Here is a 14,853-nt window from a genome sequence, read left to right on the forward strand (position 1 = left end):
ACACACACACACACACACACACACACACACACACACACACACACACACACACACACACACACACACACACACACACACACACACACGCACGCACTCCAGAGGATGATTCGCTGTTCTTGGCCAAAAATACAATTCAACAACAGACATACATTCAGTAACTGAGAGCAAAGAGACTTCTGTTTGTATGCATGGGGTTCCTGTGAATGTAGTTTTTCATAAGTTGCAAAGCAATCCTTCACTGTAAAGTGTGCAAAAAGACACAAAACTCAAGTGCACTTCACACTGTACTCCACATTAAATGTAATTTCACGCTTACAACAGTAAAAATGTCAAACAATGTCTGTACTTCTTGTGAGTTATATTGCTATATTGCTGCTGTAAATTAAATGTGTAATGCATTACTTATTCTTTATATCCATCCTGATAGGTGAAGGTTACAACATACAGTTGATTAATGACTGAGTACAGTATGCCACCTAGGTAAACAGTCACAAAATAGTTTTGCATGTGGATCCACATGAATATAAAATACCAACTCAGACATGGATATGAGTTAACTGTAGGGTTCAGATTGTACATCTGGAAAGGCTAACGTGTACAGTGTACAACCGAGTCCTACTTGCACCGGTTATTTTCGGTGACACAGTTACTTGGTAATCAAGTATAATTGCAATAGCTGAAGGGAATTTGGTTGTATTAGTTTACCTATGACAGCAAGTATTTTTTCAACTAACAGTGATACCAATCTCCTCAGTTTAAAAATCACAAGACATTAAGGTAAAGTTATTAACGTGATAGCATTCAGAGCATTCATGTTTAAATATTTTTAGTGTATTTGAAAATAATTCTCGCTCCCTATGACAAAAAATAAGTCTCGACAGTGGTTCTACTGGAAGTGGTACACGGTCCAAAATGAATGTTAGGGAGGAGCAACCTTTTTCTCCCCTCCTCCTCGAACATTGATTGGAGGGCTTCACGCACGGATTCTCTGACAAACAACGTTCTGGCCGAGTTTATCGAGATGCTCATTCGAGTCTGTATCATTCGGTTAGCATGCAAGTGATGTGATTTGAGTCTGATACGTGCCTCTGTGCACGGACACAGCTCACAGTTGCGATGACATTGTAAATGGCCAGCTGATACATTTCGGACTAGGACCGTTGTCGGAGACAGCTCATAAGAAGTAGCTAACGTCAGTTAGCCTAATCAACAACAAAAATGCGACGACGAGTTACAGTAAGAGCTCTCGAGATGCTGGGTTGCGGTACAATCACCAGCCCAGGAATGTCCAGACTCTTACTTGTGTATACACCGAGAACAATTCATGTGAATCCATTTGCTGTAGGGAACGGAACAAACGAAAGATTCCGGTCCACGTCCTCAATGCAAGGATATACGGAGTTGGCCAGGGAAAGGTCCAAAACCGTTACTTCATTTTATAACCAGTCAGCCATCGACATATCAGCCGAAAAGGTAAGTTTTCGCTAAGATCCTGTATAGGCTAGCAATGCTAGAAGTGTATCTAGGTAGCTAGGTAATCAACATAGCTAGCAATAATGTAACAGAATAGCATCTAAACATCTAGGATGATGATACCTAAACGTACGATATTATTAAATTAAATGAAACTGCATATTGACCGAATATACGGGTAAAGTGCTAGCTAGGTCCCTAACCAGCTAACATTAGTTCCAGTCCCTTGCGGAGAAGAGTGGCTTAAGCTAGCCAGCTAAGTTAACCCTTTTTGTTTAAACCCCTTAGCTTTCATTTGATATATAGCATAGTGCTCCTACCAGCTAACAGCTTTTGTCGGAACACTAACCAGTCATTTAACAGCCCATGGTTCTTAACAACTTGTAGTCGTCAATAACGTTAACTCTTCAACTGAATTACATTAAGCCTAATGAATAATATTATTTTGTATTGCACAACATAAGTAAACTAAGACGAATATAAATGGCAAGCTGTCTGTATTTGTGAGACAGACACCAGAGTTCATACGCGGTCGACAAACATTTGGGTCATAGCAAGGTCAAAAACCTTGGAACACCTTCAGTTGTACTCGATTGAGATGTAGACAGTGGGGTTTTCTGTGGTACCATTTTTTGACAGTCTCTATATGTTAGCCAGAGTTCTTTATAGGGGTGTTAAACAATCAAAGTCATATCTGAATTGTGATAAATGTATTTACTTGTATTGCAGGCTTCTGTCAGACTTACACCAACTACCCTACTGTATGCTGGAAAATCTCCAGATGGACACCATGTCCTGGTAATTACACATACTTGCTTCTTCTTGCTCTTCATTTAAATATTCAACACTTACAGTAACATAATATGTCTGTGCCTTGGTAAAATTGTGGTTAAGCAAAGATGTTATTATTGGTCAGTCAAATATATGGTAACTTGGATTGTTATTGTGCCTTTCTTTGACCAAATAGACCCCCAAAAAAACGTGGTCCTCCTAATGAGCTCAAAAAATGTGGGGGATGTCTGAAATGTGTCCAAAACATCCATCATTTCAAATAACAAAAAGAGAAACACAGGACTGCGATCCTGAGAACTCCCCAATAACATGCATGGGAACGACTAGAACCCCTCAATGCAATGGTTAACTTTAAAATACTTGTCCATGGCACAGTAGCTGTTTCCGTTCATGTTCAGTCTCTGAATATGACCTTGAGTAAGACTTGTGGCATGATGTGTGTGTGAAGTTTTAATGATTCTGAAAATGCCCTCTCTGATTTTGATTATGTCCAGAGTAGTGCCAAGTACCTGCACAAAGAACTGCCTGTACGCATTGCACACCGCATCAAGGGCTTCCGTAGCCTACCGTTCATTATTGGCTGCAATCCTACCATCTTGCAAGTGGTAAGTGTCACAGCTAAACGGCTGGTCTGGTTCCGTTTAGTATTGTCCTATCCGAATATTTTTAATATTACGAAGTAGTGACATGAAGCCATAAGAGAAGGTCAAACCCAGATAAACTGTGGGAGATAAACCTTTGGTACTGACAAACAATACTGATTAAGATGAGGATGATATATGTACAGAAGTTTGAAACTAAAATAATGTAAGTGTTGTGAAAGATGGTGCATTCTAGAATCCTAAAATGTGTGATTACATGGGAACGAATGCAATGTAAAATACAAGGGTATTGAAATGGCCCTTAGGCGGTCACATGGTACTCGCTGCCAGAGCAAAACAGTGTTGATTTATGTCTCATTACTATTGTTATTGTGACGCATAGTCTATAACTGATGATATTGCCACAAAGACTTGCCATGTAAGTGAATATCACGTAAACGCTATCAAAACATGCAGATTTACAGTTGAGTGCATTAGTGTGTTGGGAAGGTAGTCGCCACTGTTTTTTTGGTTTGTTTGTCAGTTTGTTTTTAAGGCGTGTAGGAGCCTGTGTGTAGGAGGTGTTGCAATTGTGGAGAAAGCCCTGCCCCTCCTAGTAGCCTCTTTTGAAAGGCCTGCCTCTCTGTGAACTTTTACCCATATCTGAACTATAGCTCTGGGAGTAGGGGATGTTAGGCAGGGGCAGTATTCAGGTTTCCAGTTTCACAGAAAAGGATGAAAGCATTTAATCCAAAATATAAGAACCTAAAGGTAATTCCCTTAATAAGAAGGTGAAAGATTATATTTTTTATTATATTCAATGTAGCAATGATTTTTTTTCTCTCTAAGAAACCACATAATGGAAGCAACTAGAAATGCATTTCCACAAAGAAATGCAAACGTATTTGTAATCTGGGGAATAATGCGGATACTAACAATCTAACAAGATCATTACTACCAGTTGGATGAGCAATAAATGTGCAGCTTAACAATTCTCTCAAAGAAATGACCTACTGACATTCTGGCACACATAGGCAGACAACCAAGCACTGTGCTATTCAAATATCAGTCAGTCATTGTTCAGAAAGTGTATTTTATTTATAGTTTACAGTGCACCTTTGAGATCCAAGAAGAACTCGCCCACTTTGTCCCTCTGAAGAGCATCTGTTGTCTTTGCCTTGTCTCAACAACAAGAGATGAAAAAAGGGTCTTGATTGCCATAAGTGGTACCTTGGTGGTGGAAGGACCTACGTAGTTCTATCCAATGAAGTGACAGCCATGGTAGCCTACATTTAAAGAGGGAACACAAAGCATTTAACCCTATGGAGTCTGAGGCCTTTCAGTCACCTTTTGAGGTAGCTTGACATGGTTTGATAATTTTATATGATCCCAAATATGAGGTAAGATATTTGACATTGTATTAGCCTATAAATTGGCTATTGCATCATACACATTATTCACTACAAAAGCTAGGCACCAGAGCATTTGTTTGGTACACTTGTTGAAAGCATCATCCTCAATTGGATTGAATGTATGTTTAGCTGACTACTTTACTTTATCATATTGATAGCCTACTGATGTTTACTGCTCTGAAAGAAATGTTGATTAAGCCTAAAATCATTTCTTAAGATAATAAGCTTTGTAAAACGTTGTCACCATTGGCATTTATGAACGCTTTTAGCGTCACGATTTCCCTCCTCTTTCCCCCATTTATTTTCCCATCCTCTTGTAATGTCAATAGACTCACTGTGTCGATGTTCAGAGCAAATACATAATTTAATGATTTAATTAAATAAGAACAGATTATTGTGTTTGGCAACCAAAAGAAGAGAATAGGTATTAGTAAGTAGTGGACATCTTCTATGACTGAATTCCATGTGGGCAAACTCTGGTGGGCAAACGACAATACTTAAAACTTGTTACTAGAGACATGGCACTTCTGTCCACTCATTTATAGGAAGGGAAAATAAGTGCTTTAAGAACAGCAATGAAAAAAGCCAAGTACACTAAATTAGAATGCACCTGTGAATTCTAGAATGGTATCGACATTGTGATAACTGTGGATGGAGGGGACCAAAAACTGGCATAATAATAATAATAATAATAAAAGAAGAAAAACATGTGCTTGCTTGTGCAATTATAGACTTGACTTCCTTTCAGTTTCACTTGACTGTATATTGCTCAAGCCTTTATTCCTGGAACTCCCCAAGTATGTCACAACCATAGCCACATGGTCAAAAATAATGGTGGGGCTGGAAATACGGGCCCATCCATAGCAGGTGGCTGAGTTCCTGCTATCTTGAGGCCCTGTTTTTGGAATGTGTGGACTCCTCACGGTTACTTTGTTTTTTGTTTTTAAAGGGGCTATATATAAGCTTGACTGACTGTCAGCTAATGGTTTCATACTCCCCACCCCAATCAGATTAGGGGCGGGGTATTTCTACGTTTGTACACCCCTATTTCCTGTCCCTTCTCAGAATTAGACAAAAAGTGTAGCCAAGGTGGGAGAGGCATGAAAGCATTAATATGACTGAAATATATCAAGGCTACCATGATCAATTGATATTTATATGTTACATAATATCTAGGCAAACAGACCCCTGTAGGTCTTTATTTAAGCCTTAAAGCTTTTGAACTAGCTGATAATATAACCAATAATGTTAACTGATGGGTTTGGTAGTGATCAAGTTGTTGATACTAACTAAAGGATAGCCATGCTAACTTCATAAATTCAGCCTGACACTCTGAAAATGGATTGAGGCTCTGAAGTTAGAAAATAGAGCATTCCATTTCTCCACAAATTAACAAACACCTTAACTGTCATTATTTAAGCCTCTGAGATTGGATTTTACAGTATAAGTAAAACAAACTTATGCTTATGCCCGTGACTGCACCCCTCATATGCTTTGCTGTTTTTGCTTTGATTTCTGCTGTTATTTCTTCACATTCTGTTGCTATTTCTGGGTCATTTTTTTATGTTTTCAAATACATTTTTTACATGTAGCACCTTTTATTCCTACAGCATGAACTATACATCCGGGCCTACCATGTGCTGAGTGACTTTCCAACGGTGAGTGTGAAAATGCACCTCTCTGAAAAACGGGATAATAGATGCAGGCTTCCTTATTTAAACATTATTTCAGTCCCTTTGTAACAAGAGATGATGTTGTTTCATGAGAGACAGAATGCCAGTTATTATACACACATCAGGGCCTGGACAATTCTGGCTCAGGTACTGCATGTAGGAAAGAGACCCATGTCTAATATTGGTATGCTTCAAAAGTATTTTAAGCCATCTATTTGATAGTATGGCTACTGGTTTGAGTATTGCTGTGGATATTTGGTCCGACAATTTTTTTCCACCTAACTCGGTATTCGTTCTTTTCCTTCCTCCCGGTTAGATCAAGGACCAAGAGACAGAGGCTCGCTTTAGTAAGCTGGTGCAGCAGCTGCTGGATGACCACAAAGATGTGGTCACCATGCTGGCCGAGGGCTTCAGGGAGTGTCGTAAGCACATTCAGGTGAGACCTTTGCTCTTGTGTTTTCTTCCATGCTTTGAGTTTACTGGCTTCTTGGGCAAGTCTGAAATCTGTGTTTTTTTTGTTTGTTGTTTCGGTTTTACTAGGATGAGAACCTGGTTCGTAATTTCTTAGACACCACTCTGACTTCTCGTCTGGGGATCCGTATGTTGGCCACACACCATCTTTCCCTGCATGAGGAAAATGTAAGTTGTGTTTGAACGTGTGATGTTGCGTTCCCTGCTTCATGCCAGCACGTTCTCTCACAGCTTTTCCTTTACCTTTACTTGTGAGACTGTTGAAGGGTTTCATATCACACAATCTCTTGCTCTTGTACAGCTGATTCAGCCCTGATGTAGCCCTTGCTGCCTTAGTATAACGGGCTGGTAACACTGGCCAAGTAGGCCACCAATATTTTTATATGACCCAATTATCCAGTCTATATATAAACATCAGAGTGGGGTTCCAGGTACTATTGCATGACAAGACGCTCATGTCAAATCATGGCTAGAGTGTCTCTTGCCAGCAGAGTTCGTGTCAACAGGGGCACATGTAATGTTAAATCGGGGGATGATAACCTTTGGCACGACTCCCCAAGATTACTCTTAGACTATTCATTTCCAGACCGTCTATAGCTTCTGGCAAGAACTAACTGCCTTTTTAAATGCCATTGTCACCGTTCACATGCTGCCTGCAGCTGTTGCTCAGAGTTCAACTGCAGGCTAAGGTTTATTTTTTCCAACAGGTTGTACATGTTGAAGATGTTAAACCCCTAACTTGTTGAACATGTTAAACTACTAACTTGTTGAACATGTTAAACTCCTTACTTGTTTCTCACAAGAATTTGTGAATATGATGTTTTGGTGTTTCATTATTCGGTCCTGTGTTGTGTCCATGTTCTACGGTGTTAGCCAATGGCTGTGAGGCACATAGTTGTTGTTTCTATTTCAGGCGGATTTTGTGGGGATCATCTGTCGACGACTGTCCCCAAAGAAGATAATTGAGAAGTGGGTGGATTTTGCCAGGTGAGTGCCCCCTCCCCCACACCGCCTCTCATGCTGTAGATCAAACCTGTCTTCCTCCTCAGTGACTGTTTGCTTATCCAGACGGTAGCCAGTGATAAACTTCTGCTCTTGGTTTAGCCTGGCTCTGTTGCTATGGCGCCACTTCTGAACCACTGTTCTGTCTTATCACCACTTATCAAGTTTATCAAAGGTAAACTACTTAACTCTGCTAGACTAAGGTAAAGGAGAGTCTCTTGACCACAATATTTTTGAGATGCTGATATGCAGTGATTTTAGTATTGTAGGTCAGTTGTGCAAATTGATTTAATTGAAACTTCTCAAAGTTTTCAGTCTTAATCAGAATTGTAATAAAAACAAGCAAAGAATTACCTGAAAAACCTGAACAATTCCTTTCACCTAGTTTTTAACCCGGCAGAGGAAAGAACCAAATATGGGAATGTTTGTTTTGGTCCCATTAGGCCAAGGTTGATATTGACATCTCCATCCAGCCATATCACAGCTATGTCATGCGTCATGTAGCTGATATGGATAATGTGCGAATATTTTGTACATTAGATGTTTATGGTTAGATACAGATTACTCAAACTCTTTTGAACATAAATGAGCGGGTCGCACAAACATGTTGAAACAGCAGGTACTCTAAATGTTTAGACCTGGTATGTTATGAGAAGGACAAACAGAAAGTTCCACAAGGGCTCCACAGCCAGGGTTTGTAAACAGATATTTGTTCTGCTTGCAGCTGAGCAATTGCACAAACCTACATGCTGTCTCTAATAAGACTCTTTAGGAATGTGCAGCTGACAAGCGCGGTCCTTTTTCTGTGCTGCTCGCTGCCCACTAGCCGTGTTACACTCCCTCCAAACAGGCCCTCTGAAAGGCTGGCTGCGCTAGATCAGTGCCGGTGAATGCAACCCCCCCCGTCATGGGGTCTCTGCCTCAGCCAGCCAACTGTTCTCACATCCCCTTTATGGGGAATAGGATCAAACTGAGCAGTCAGTTCCCACTGAATTCTTTAACAAGTTGGTCAATTATTCACTAATTTTCTCTGTTATGTTACATAGTCCCTCCGACAGTGTAACTACACTTTTAAGTGTTAAAGTGACAGAGTAATGAGCTAAGTAACACACTGACTGTCTGTCATAAACTAGGGTTGGGATCAGGGAAAGAGTTATGTAACAACAGACTGTACATGTGCTATTGCTGTACATGTGCTCTGCTCTTCCTTAAGTCATCTGTAGGTTGCACACTGGTTACTTCATTTGTTTCTCATTTGTGTGCCTAAAAATGGCTCTGTTTCCTATAATAATGGATATGTTACTGAGGGTTACCTTATTTTCAACGTTGGTTCTGAAATGGTATCAAATAATGCGATAGTGATAGTGCTAGTGATAATAGTGCTCTACTTACTACATAGGTAATGTTTAACCGTGCACATCTGTTTACATTTTAATGTAACATACTGGGACACTGTTTTTGCTCTTGTAAGACCTACCACCCCTTAGACCCCTCTGAAGTGAGGACAATAATGAACTTGAACTTGAGCAAGAATTTCATGTCATGGTCTGTTGATCTAGTTACACATTCCTGGCGCTTACATAACGCTAGCCGAGTTAGAGCAGTTGCATGGAAATGCCTCTCTGTTTTTATGTAAGGGGTCTTGACCCTGGGGCCTCTCTAACCATCCCTGTTCTTGAACATGCCTTCCCTCCCCCCTGCAGACGCCTCTGTGAGCACCAGTATGGCAACTCCCCACGTGTTCGTATCAATGGGCACGTGGCGGCCCGCTTCCCGTTCATCCCCATGCCTCTGGACTACATCCTGCCAGAGCTCCTGAAGAACTCCATGAGGTACTGACAATAGCCATTACAGAAACCCAGCAAACCTCAGCAAACGCCTCTTTCTCTGCTACTACTACTGTCTGTGTCAACTTGCAGCTCCACCATAAGCATATTTATCCAAAGAAAGCCAATGATTTTTTTTCATATTGACTGACTTAAAAAGAGAATCTTATGCAGACATATTGAAATGTTTTAGGTAAGCTAGCTGTGTGTATCTGTGCTTGCATTTAAAACATGGGAACCAATCAGGTTCATCCTGGATACACTCAAAAAGGTGATGGAAGTAATTTACCAGCAAGACATTGTGCTTGAACTCTGTGTTGGAAGTGGACATAATCCATTGTGTGACCGGAATACCCATGTGCCACCTGTGGCCCATCAATCTTATTCTGTGAGATTGTGATCAGTGTTGTCGAAGTGCTGGCCCTCAGCTCCTGGCTAAAATGAGATGTGGTGGTAATACTCCGCTAATGGGCACATTACACAAGGTCTGGAATCATTTGGTGGCTGCCAACCGGGCGCCCTTTAGTTCAGTTGGGCAGAACTCACATTGCAGCCATAACCGAGAAAAAATTCCATTGTCACTGCTAAATGTGGCGTTATAGGGGAAAGGGCACGAGCTGACTGTGCATAATTCTTACTTTGGTGACAGGGACTTGTCGTCGTCTTGTAATTACTTCTCAGTTGTTGATCTTGGTCAGTCAATGCACCTTTTTCCTGCTTCTCACAGTCGGTTTTATGAATATGCCTTCAGAGTAGTCAATGCATAATCTTCCATTTTACATTTACATTCAGTCATTTAGCAGACGCTTTTGTCCAAAGCGACGTACAAGGGAGAGAACAGTCAAGCTAAGAGCAATAAAAACCTGGTGTAACAATAAATACTACCTTACATAAGAAATAGAAAACGACATAGAAAGACTGTAACTGCTGAAGTGCAAGTTAAGCATTACATCTTCCATGTACACGAATGCTTAGCCCGTTATCATTCCATCAGCTGCTATTACTGCTGAAGTAACCAGAGATAAAAAATGTGTCTTGGCATGGATTGCTTGGCCTGCTTCGGGAGCCATGTCACAGTGACCTAGAAGTATTTCCTTCTTCATTCCTCATGCCCTCTGTATACTTTACAACAACGGACCTTGGCCACCCGCATGTTGTTATTTGATTTTCCATGGCAAGCATCCAAAGTAGAATTGTAATCTGATGCCCGAACGACTCCCTGAATGTTTGTTTTGATTTTTGTCATTTAACGTCAGTTTTCACAAAGCAGAACCAACAGTATCAGAAGGAGTCATAAGTCAGAGGTTTTCTTTTTCAGTCTTAGTAACTCCTCGCACCCCATGACCTATTTATGTGTTTAAACGCAGCGCGGAGCAGGATTAGGTTTCTGTCAAAGAGCCGTTCCTCCGCCTCTCGGGGGAAGAAGCTGTTGTTTTGGGAACTCCTGGCTGTGCTCAAAGTCATCCGGCCCCATCGGGCCTGACCCAGCCCTGGCAGGGAGGAGCTGTGGGGGTGCCTTGTTCTGTCTCTTTTCTGTGTGCAACAGAAAGACGTGTTCTTGGCAGGAGGTCTCTGCCTTAAAGCTTCTGGCACCGGTCCATCTGGGCTCCTTCTGGAAGGGCAACCTCACAGTGACCCGAGACTCGCTGCTATGCCAGGCTTAACTTTTGCACCATTTTGCACCAAAGAAAGAATTTTCAGTTTGGGAATTTTGGATTGTTGGCTCACTTTGTGTGCGCAGTCGTTTATTAAAACAATTGTTTAGTTTCATTACGACACTGTAGACACACCAGTGTCTTGTGCCAATGCCGAAAGAGGGACCATCTGAACTTCCATCCATTTCTTTTCTCCCTTTATCTGTGATTCTCAGAGCCACCATGGAGAGCCACCTGGACACACCATACAATGTGCCTGATGTTGTGATCACGATTGCTAATAATGAGACCGACTTTGTGATCAGGTGAGTAGCTGGGCATCCTCATGCACATGTAATGTAAGCACTGAAACCCAACAGCACTGTTCCCTGGGAAGGAGCAGACATTGAGCAAACAGGAACCACCTCCTGTGGATGGTGTTTTTCCAGCTGGAAAAGGGTTCTCAGGTGGCCATGGAAACCACTGTTTGTTACTGCATTCGGAGCACTATCAGCTCGTGGCACTAATGCCCGGTATAGGAAGTATAGATCCTCTGTTTGCGCTGTGTAAATTTACAGACACTGAAGTGTTTGTCCTTTTACTGACCTCGTCTGTTTACTATTGGGGACCCTGACTTGAAGCGTGTTTTCCGCTTTCAGGAAAGATTTGAGGTTTGGGTTTTTTCAATAAATCAGTAGTGTCATACCCTAAATGTGTGAGGGATGAGTTTATGTATCTTCTAACTTGGAGTAGTGAACAAACTGGACTGTAACCTATATTAAGTGTACAGGCTCCACCTGCGTAACATTGCAAAGTAAGGTCCATATGAAATGATCTAAGAGGCAGATCAAATAAATATTACACTGCAATAGTCTGTTTGCCCAAAACCTTAAACTTACAATTTTGAATGTTATATTTAAGAACTTATATGCATGTATTAAAATGATACCTCTGCTTTTGTTGGCACTGCATGTATTTGATATACATATTCCTGGCCGTTAGACTACTGTTGCTTTTATACCATGGTCACCAATAGTAAATGTGACTAACCTGCAACTTCAACCAAAAATAGTGTGATATGAATTTCCATTTGGCCAATAGTTGAAACAGAAACATGTCATGTCATTAATTCCATTTTAACACATGCCACCCTGTTGTTATTTCATTGTCATTTTACCAGCTGGCCATTCTAGACATTTTCAGGGGAAATGGAAAGGGCAGTCAGGGAAAACAAGTGAGTGGTACAACTGGAGGAATGTGTACAATAACATTGAAATGCAGCCTGTGAGTTTTGTATATTAGACCACTATAAAATGCATTGTGTCAACGGTGTTACAACGACATATTTCTCCTACATGCAAGGATGCAAGGGGAGATGAAAGACATGTTCCAGAAACTACCTTGAAAAAGCTAATAATTTAACAGCTGACCTTCCACTGTAAAGAGTATATGAATGTGATCCACAGGATATCCGACCGTGGTGGAGGCGTCCCTCACACCATTCTGGAGAAGGTGATGGACTACCACTTCAGCACAGCTGAGGAGAGTGCCCAGAATCCCCGTATGAGCAACCTGTTCGACAACATCACCAACAGTGGTCCTCAGTCGGGTCCCATGCATGGGTAAGAGATTGCTTTAGTCTGTTTTGTGTTTGTGCTTTTAATTGAGGAAGCTGTTTAAGTCTTTCTGGAATCTTGTAAATAGTTTGTTCGTAGCTTGTGTCTATCTTCTCTTAATGCACATCTGAATGTAAACATGTGGAGAAGTCTCCAGAGGCTTTATGCTGTTCCTCTGTGCTGCCCTACAGCTTTGGCTTTGGTCTCCCCACCTCCCGAGCCTACGCCGAGTACCTGGGGGGCTCCCTTTCCATCCAGTCCATGCAGGGCATCGGCACTGACGTCTACCTGCGCCTGCGCCACATCGACGGCAAGGGAGAGAGCTTCAGAGTCTGAAGGGGGTCACCTGCCCTAATGGGGCTGGTTACAGCGTTGGCTTAAGGGTTGACCTTGGGCCGCCTCAAGATTCGTGTCTGCACAGCCACCCCCACCACACCCCCTGTTTCAGTGTGGCCCAAAGTCTTGACCTCCTACTGGGTCACCTTACTTTTTATCTGTTTTTTTTTTTTTGTGTGTGTTTGTTTGTTTGATTTCAGTATCTCAATAACATGTCTCTACCACAGCATGCAAAGCATTTTCTTGAGGGGGGAAGAAAAAAATCTCATAAAAGTGTTTTGTTTAATACTCTTATTCACTGTGTTATATATAAAAAAAATAGCCTTCAGCCTTAAAAAGGGTAAATGAAACCATCAGTGTCAAACAACCCCAATGGAGTATTCCAGCAAAACCTCAGAGGACCATTTCAAGGAGCCTCTGTACCTCACACTCCAGTGGCTGGGGGAGAGATGCCGCTTGCCTGGACTTCAGCAAGCGATGAGTTGCCTTAGGATTACGACTGATCGAATGAACTGTTCAATCACCTGGGCTCCTGTGTAACCTCTCTTCAGGTCCGAACAGTGACCTCCCTGCCCCATATAAAAGTGTGTACCTTTGTGAGAACAGTTTGCAAAGCTTTTAGTTGTCACTTTGGATTCTCCATATCAGCATTACACTAGTCCTTTTAGATTTCATGTTATTACGACACAACAGTAGCTCCATTATAACTTTATGCTTTTGAGTGACCATAGGAAAGCCTCATGCACTGTAAGTAATGCTTGACTCGATGCCTAACCTGCCTGGGATTGTCATGAAAAGGTTCTGTGTAGTTTTGGTTGTTTTAGTTTTTTTAATGTAGTGAAGTTTTTATGTTTTGTGTCAGTGTCTCCAGACGTATAGGATCAAGAGTGTCAATATTTAAATTATGATTTTCTAAATTGTCAGTTAGCTTGAGTTTTGAGGGTATGAAAAGGTCACATTCCAGAAAGGTCAATTTAATGTTAAAGTTAGGAAATGAAGCTTCATTGAATTATCAGAGGTGCATGTAGCTCTCCTATAGCTGTAGGTATTTTCCATTTCTTTTCTCACCTGATCTCAATGCCCTTGTAGTTGCATCAACATGCTGACAGGGACATTAAGTTTGTGTCAATAAGCTTTTATGTGCCTCAGATTTGGTTCATTTTTAAGAACGGCCATGCGTTAATGTAATGGTGATTGCACATGATATGTTTGTTTTTTCGGTTGATTGCATGGACAGCATGTAGTCAACCAACGGTGGTTTGTAACTCAAGTTTGCCCCCTGCTGGTGAAACATGCGGCAAATAATGCCCAGATTGATTAATTTTTTTTTGACAGGCTTGGGCTGTAGGCCTACGCAGTGGTTTAAGTATCAGTTTTGGTGGTCATGGCAAATGAATTGAATTCTGTAGGCATAACCTTCTCATTTTAATACATGGCCAAGTAAGTGGCCTGTGTATGGTAACCAATGTAGCAGAGAACATTGGATTTTGTTGAGTGCTTTTCTATAGCTGCCATGTCCATTGTTTTTGGGCATTATTAAACTCCTCAATGAGAGAACCTGACTTTCTTGATTTTATTTACTAATCCATATTTAGGCTACATACTGAGAACCAGAGATGTTAGAACCAGACAAAAAAAACACCATGTATCAGCCTAAATGAGGGTCCATTCTGGCCTCTGTAATTAAGAGTTTGATCAACCTGCCCAGCGCACACCAGTTATTTGAAAGAGCAAAGTTGATTATGGAATTAAGTTAAATAACCAGAACCACTTCCAATTTATTTTATGAATAATTGTATCAAGATGCTTTGTAGAATCATGACTATAAATGTGAACGTAATTGTTAATGATACAAATATTCTCATTTGTATTATTATTATAATTATTTAAATCCGAGGATGTCTGTAGAGTTGAAGTGAACGCAATCACCAACGATTTCTCACAAATTCAGCACTTTCTTAAAAACACTTTCTTAAATGCGATTCCTCAAATAACCACAAGATGGCCCCCACAAACAGACTGAAAAACGGTTTCTCC

General features: G+C 41.1%; 1 protein-coding gene across 1 annotated transcript; it reads left to right on the forward strand.

The window, feature by feature from the left end:
* The first annotated feature begins 1,060 nt into the window (after positions 1–1,060).
* On the forward strand, positions 1,061–14,373 carry bckdk (branched chain ketoacid dehydrogenase kinase). Its single transcript, XM_080836806.1, has 11 exons — positions 1,061–1,473; positions 2,203–2,271; positions 2,760–2,870; positions 5,869–5,916; positions 6,248–6,367; positions 6,472–6,570; positions 7,316–7,389; positions 9,108–9,236; positions 11,101–11,190; positions 12,331–12,486; positions 12,672–14,373. The coding sequence occupies exons 1-11, from the start codon at positions 1,219–1,221 to the stop codon at positions 12,814–12,816; spliced, it is 1,296 nt and encodes a 431-aa protein (XP_080692932.1). The 5' UTR covers positions 1,061–1,218; the 3' UTR covers positions 12,817–14,373.
* The last annotated feature ends 480 nt before the right edge of the window (positions 14,374–14,853 follow it).

Source organism: Sprattus sprattus, assembly GCF_963457725.1.
Source record: "Sprattus sprattus genome assembly, chromosome: 1".
Classification (NCBI taxonomy): Eukaryota; Metazoa; Chordata; class Actinopteri; order Clupeiformes; family Clupeidae; genus Sprattus; species Sprattus sprattus.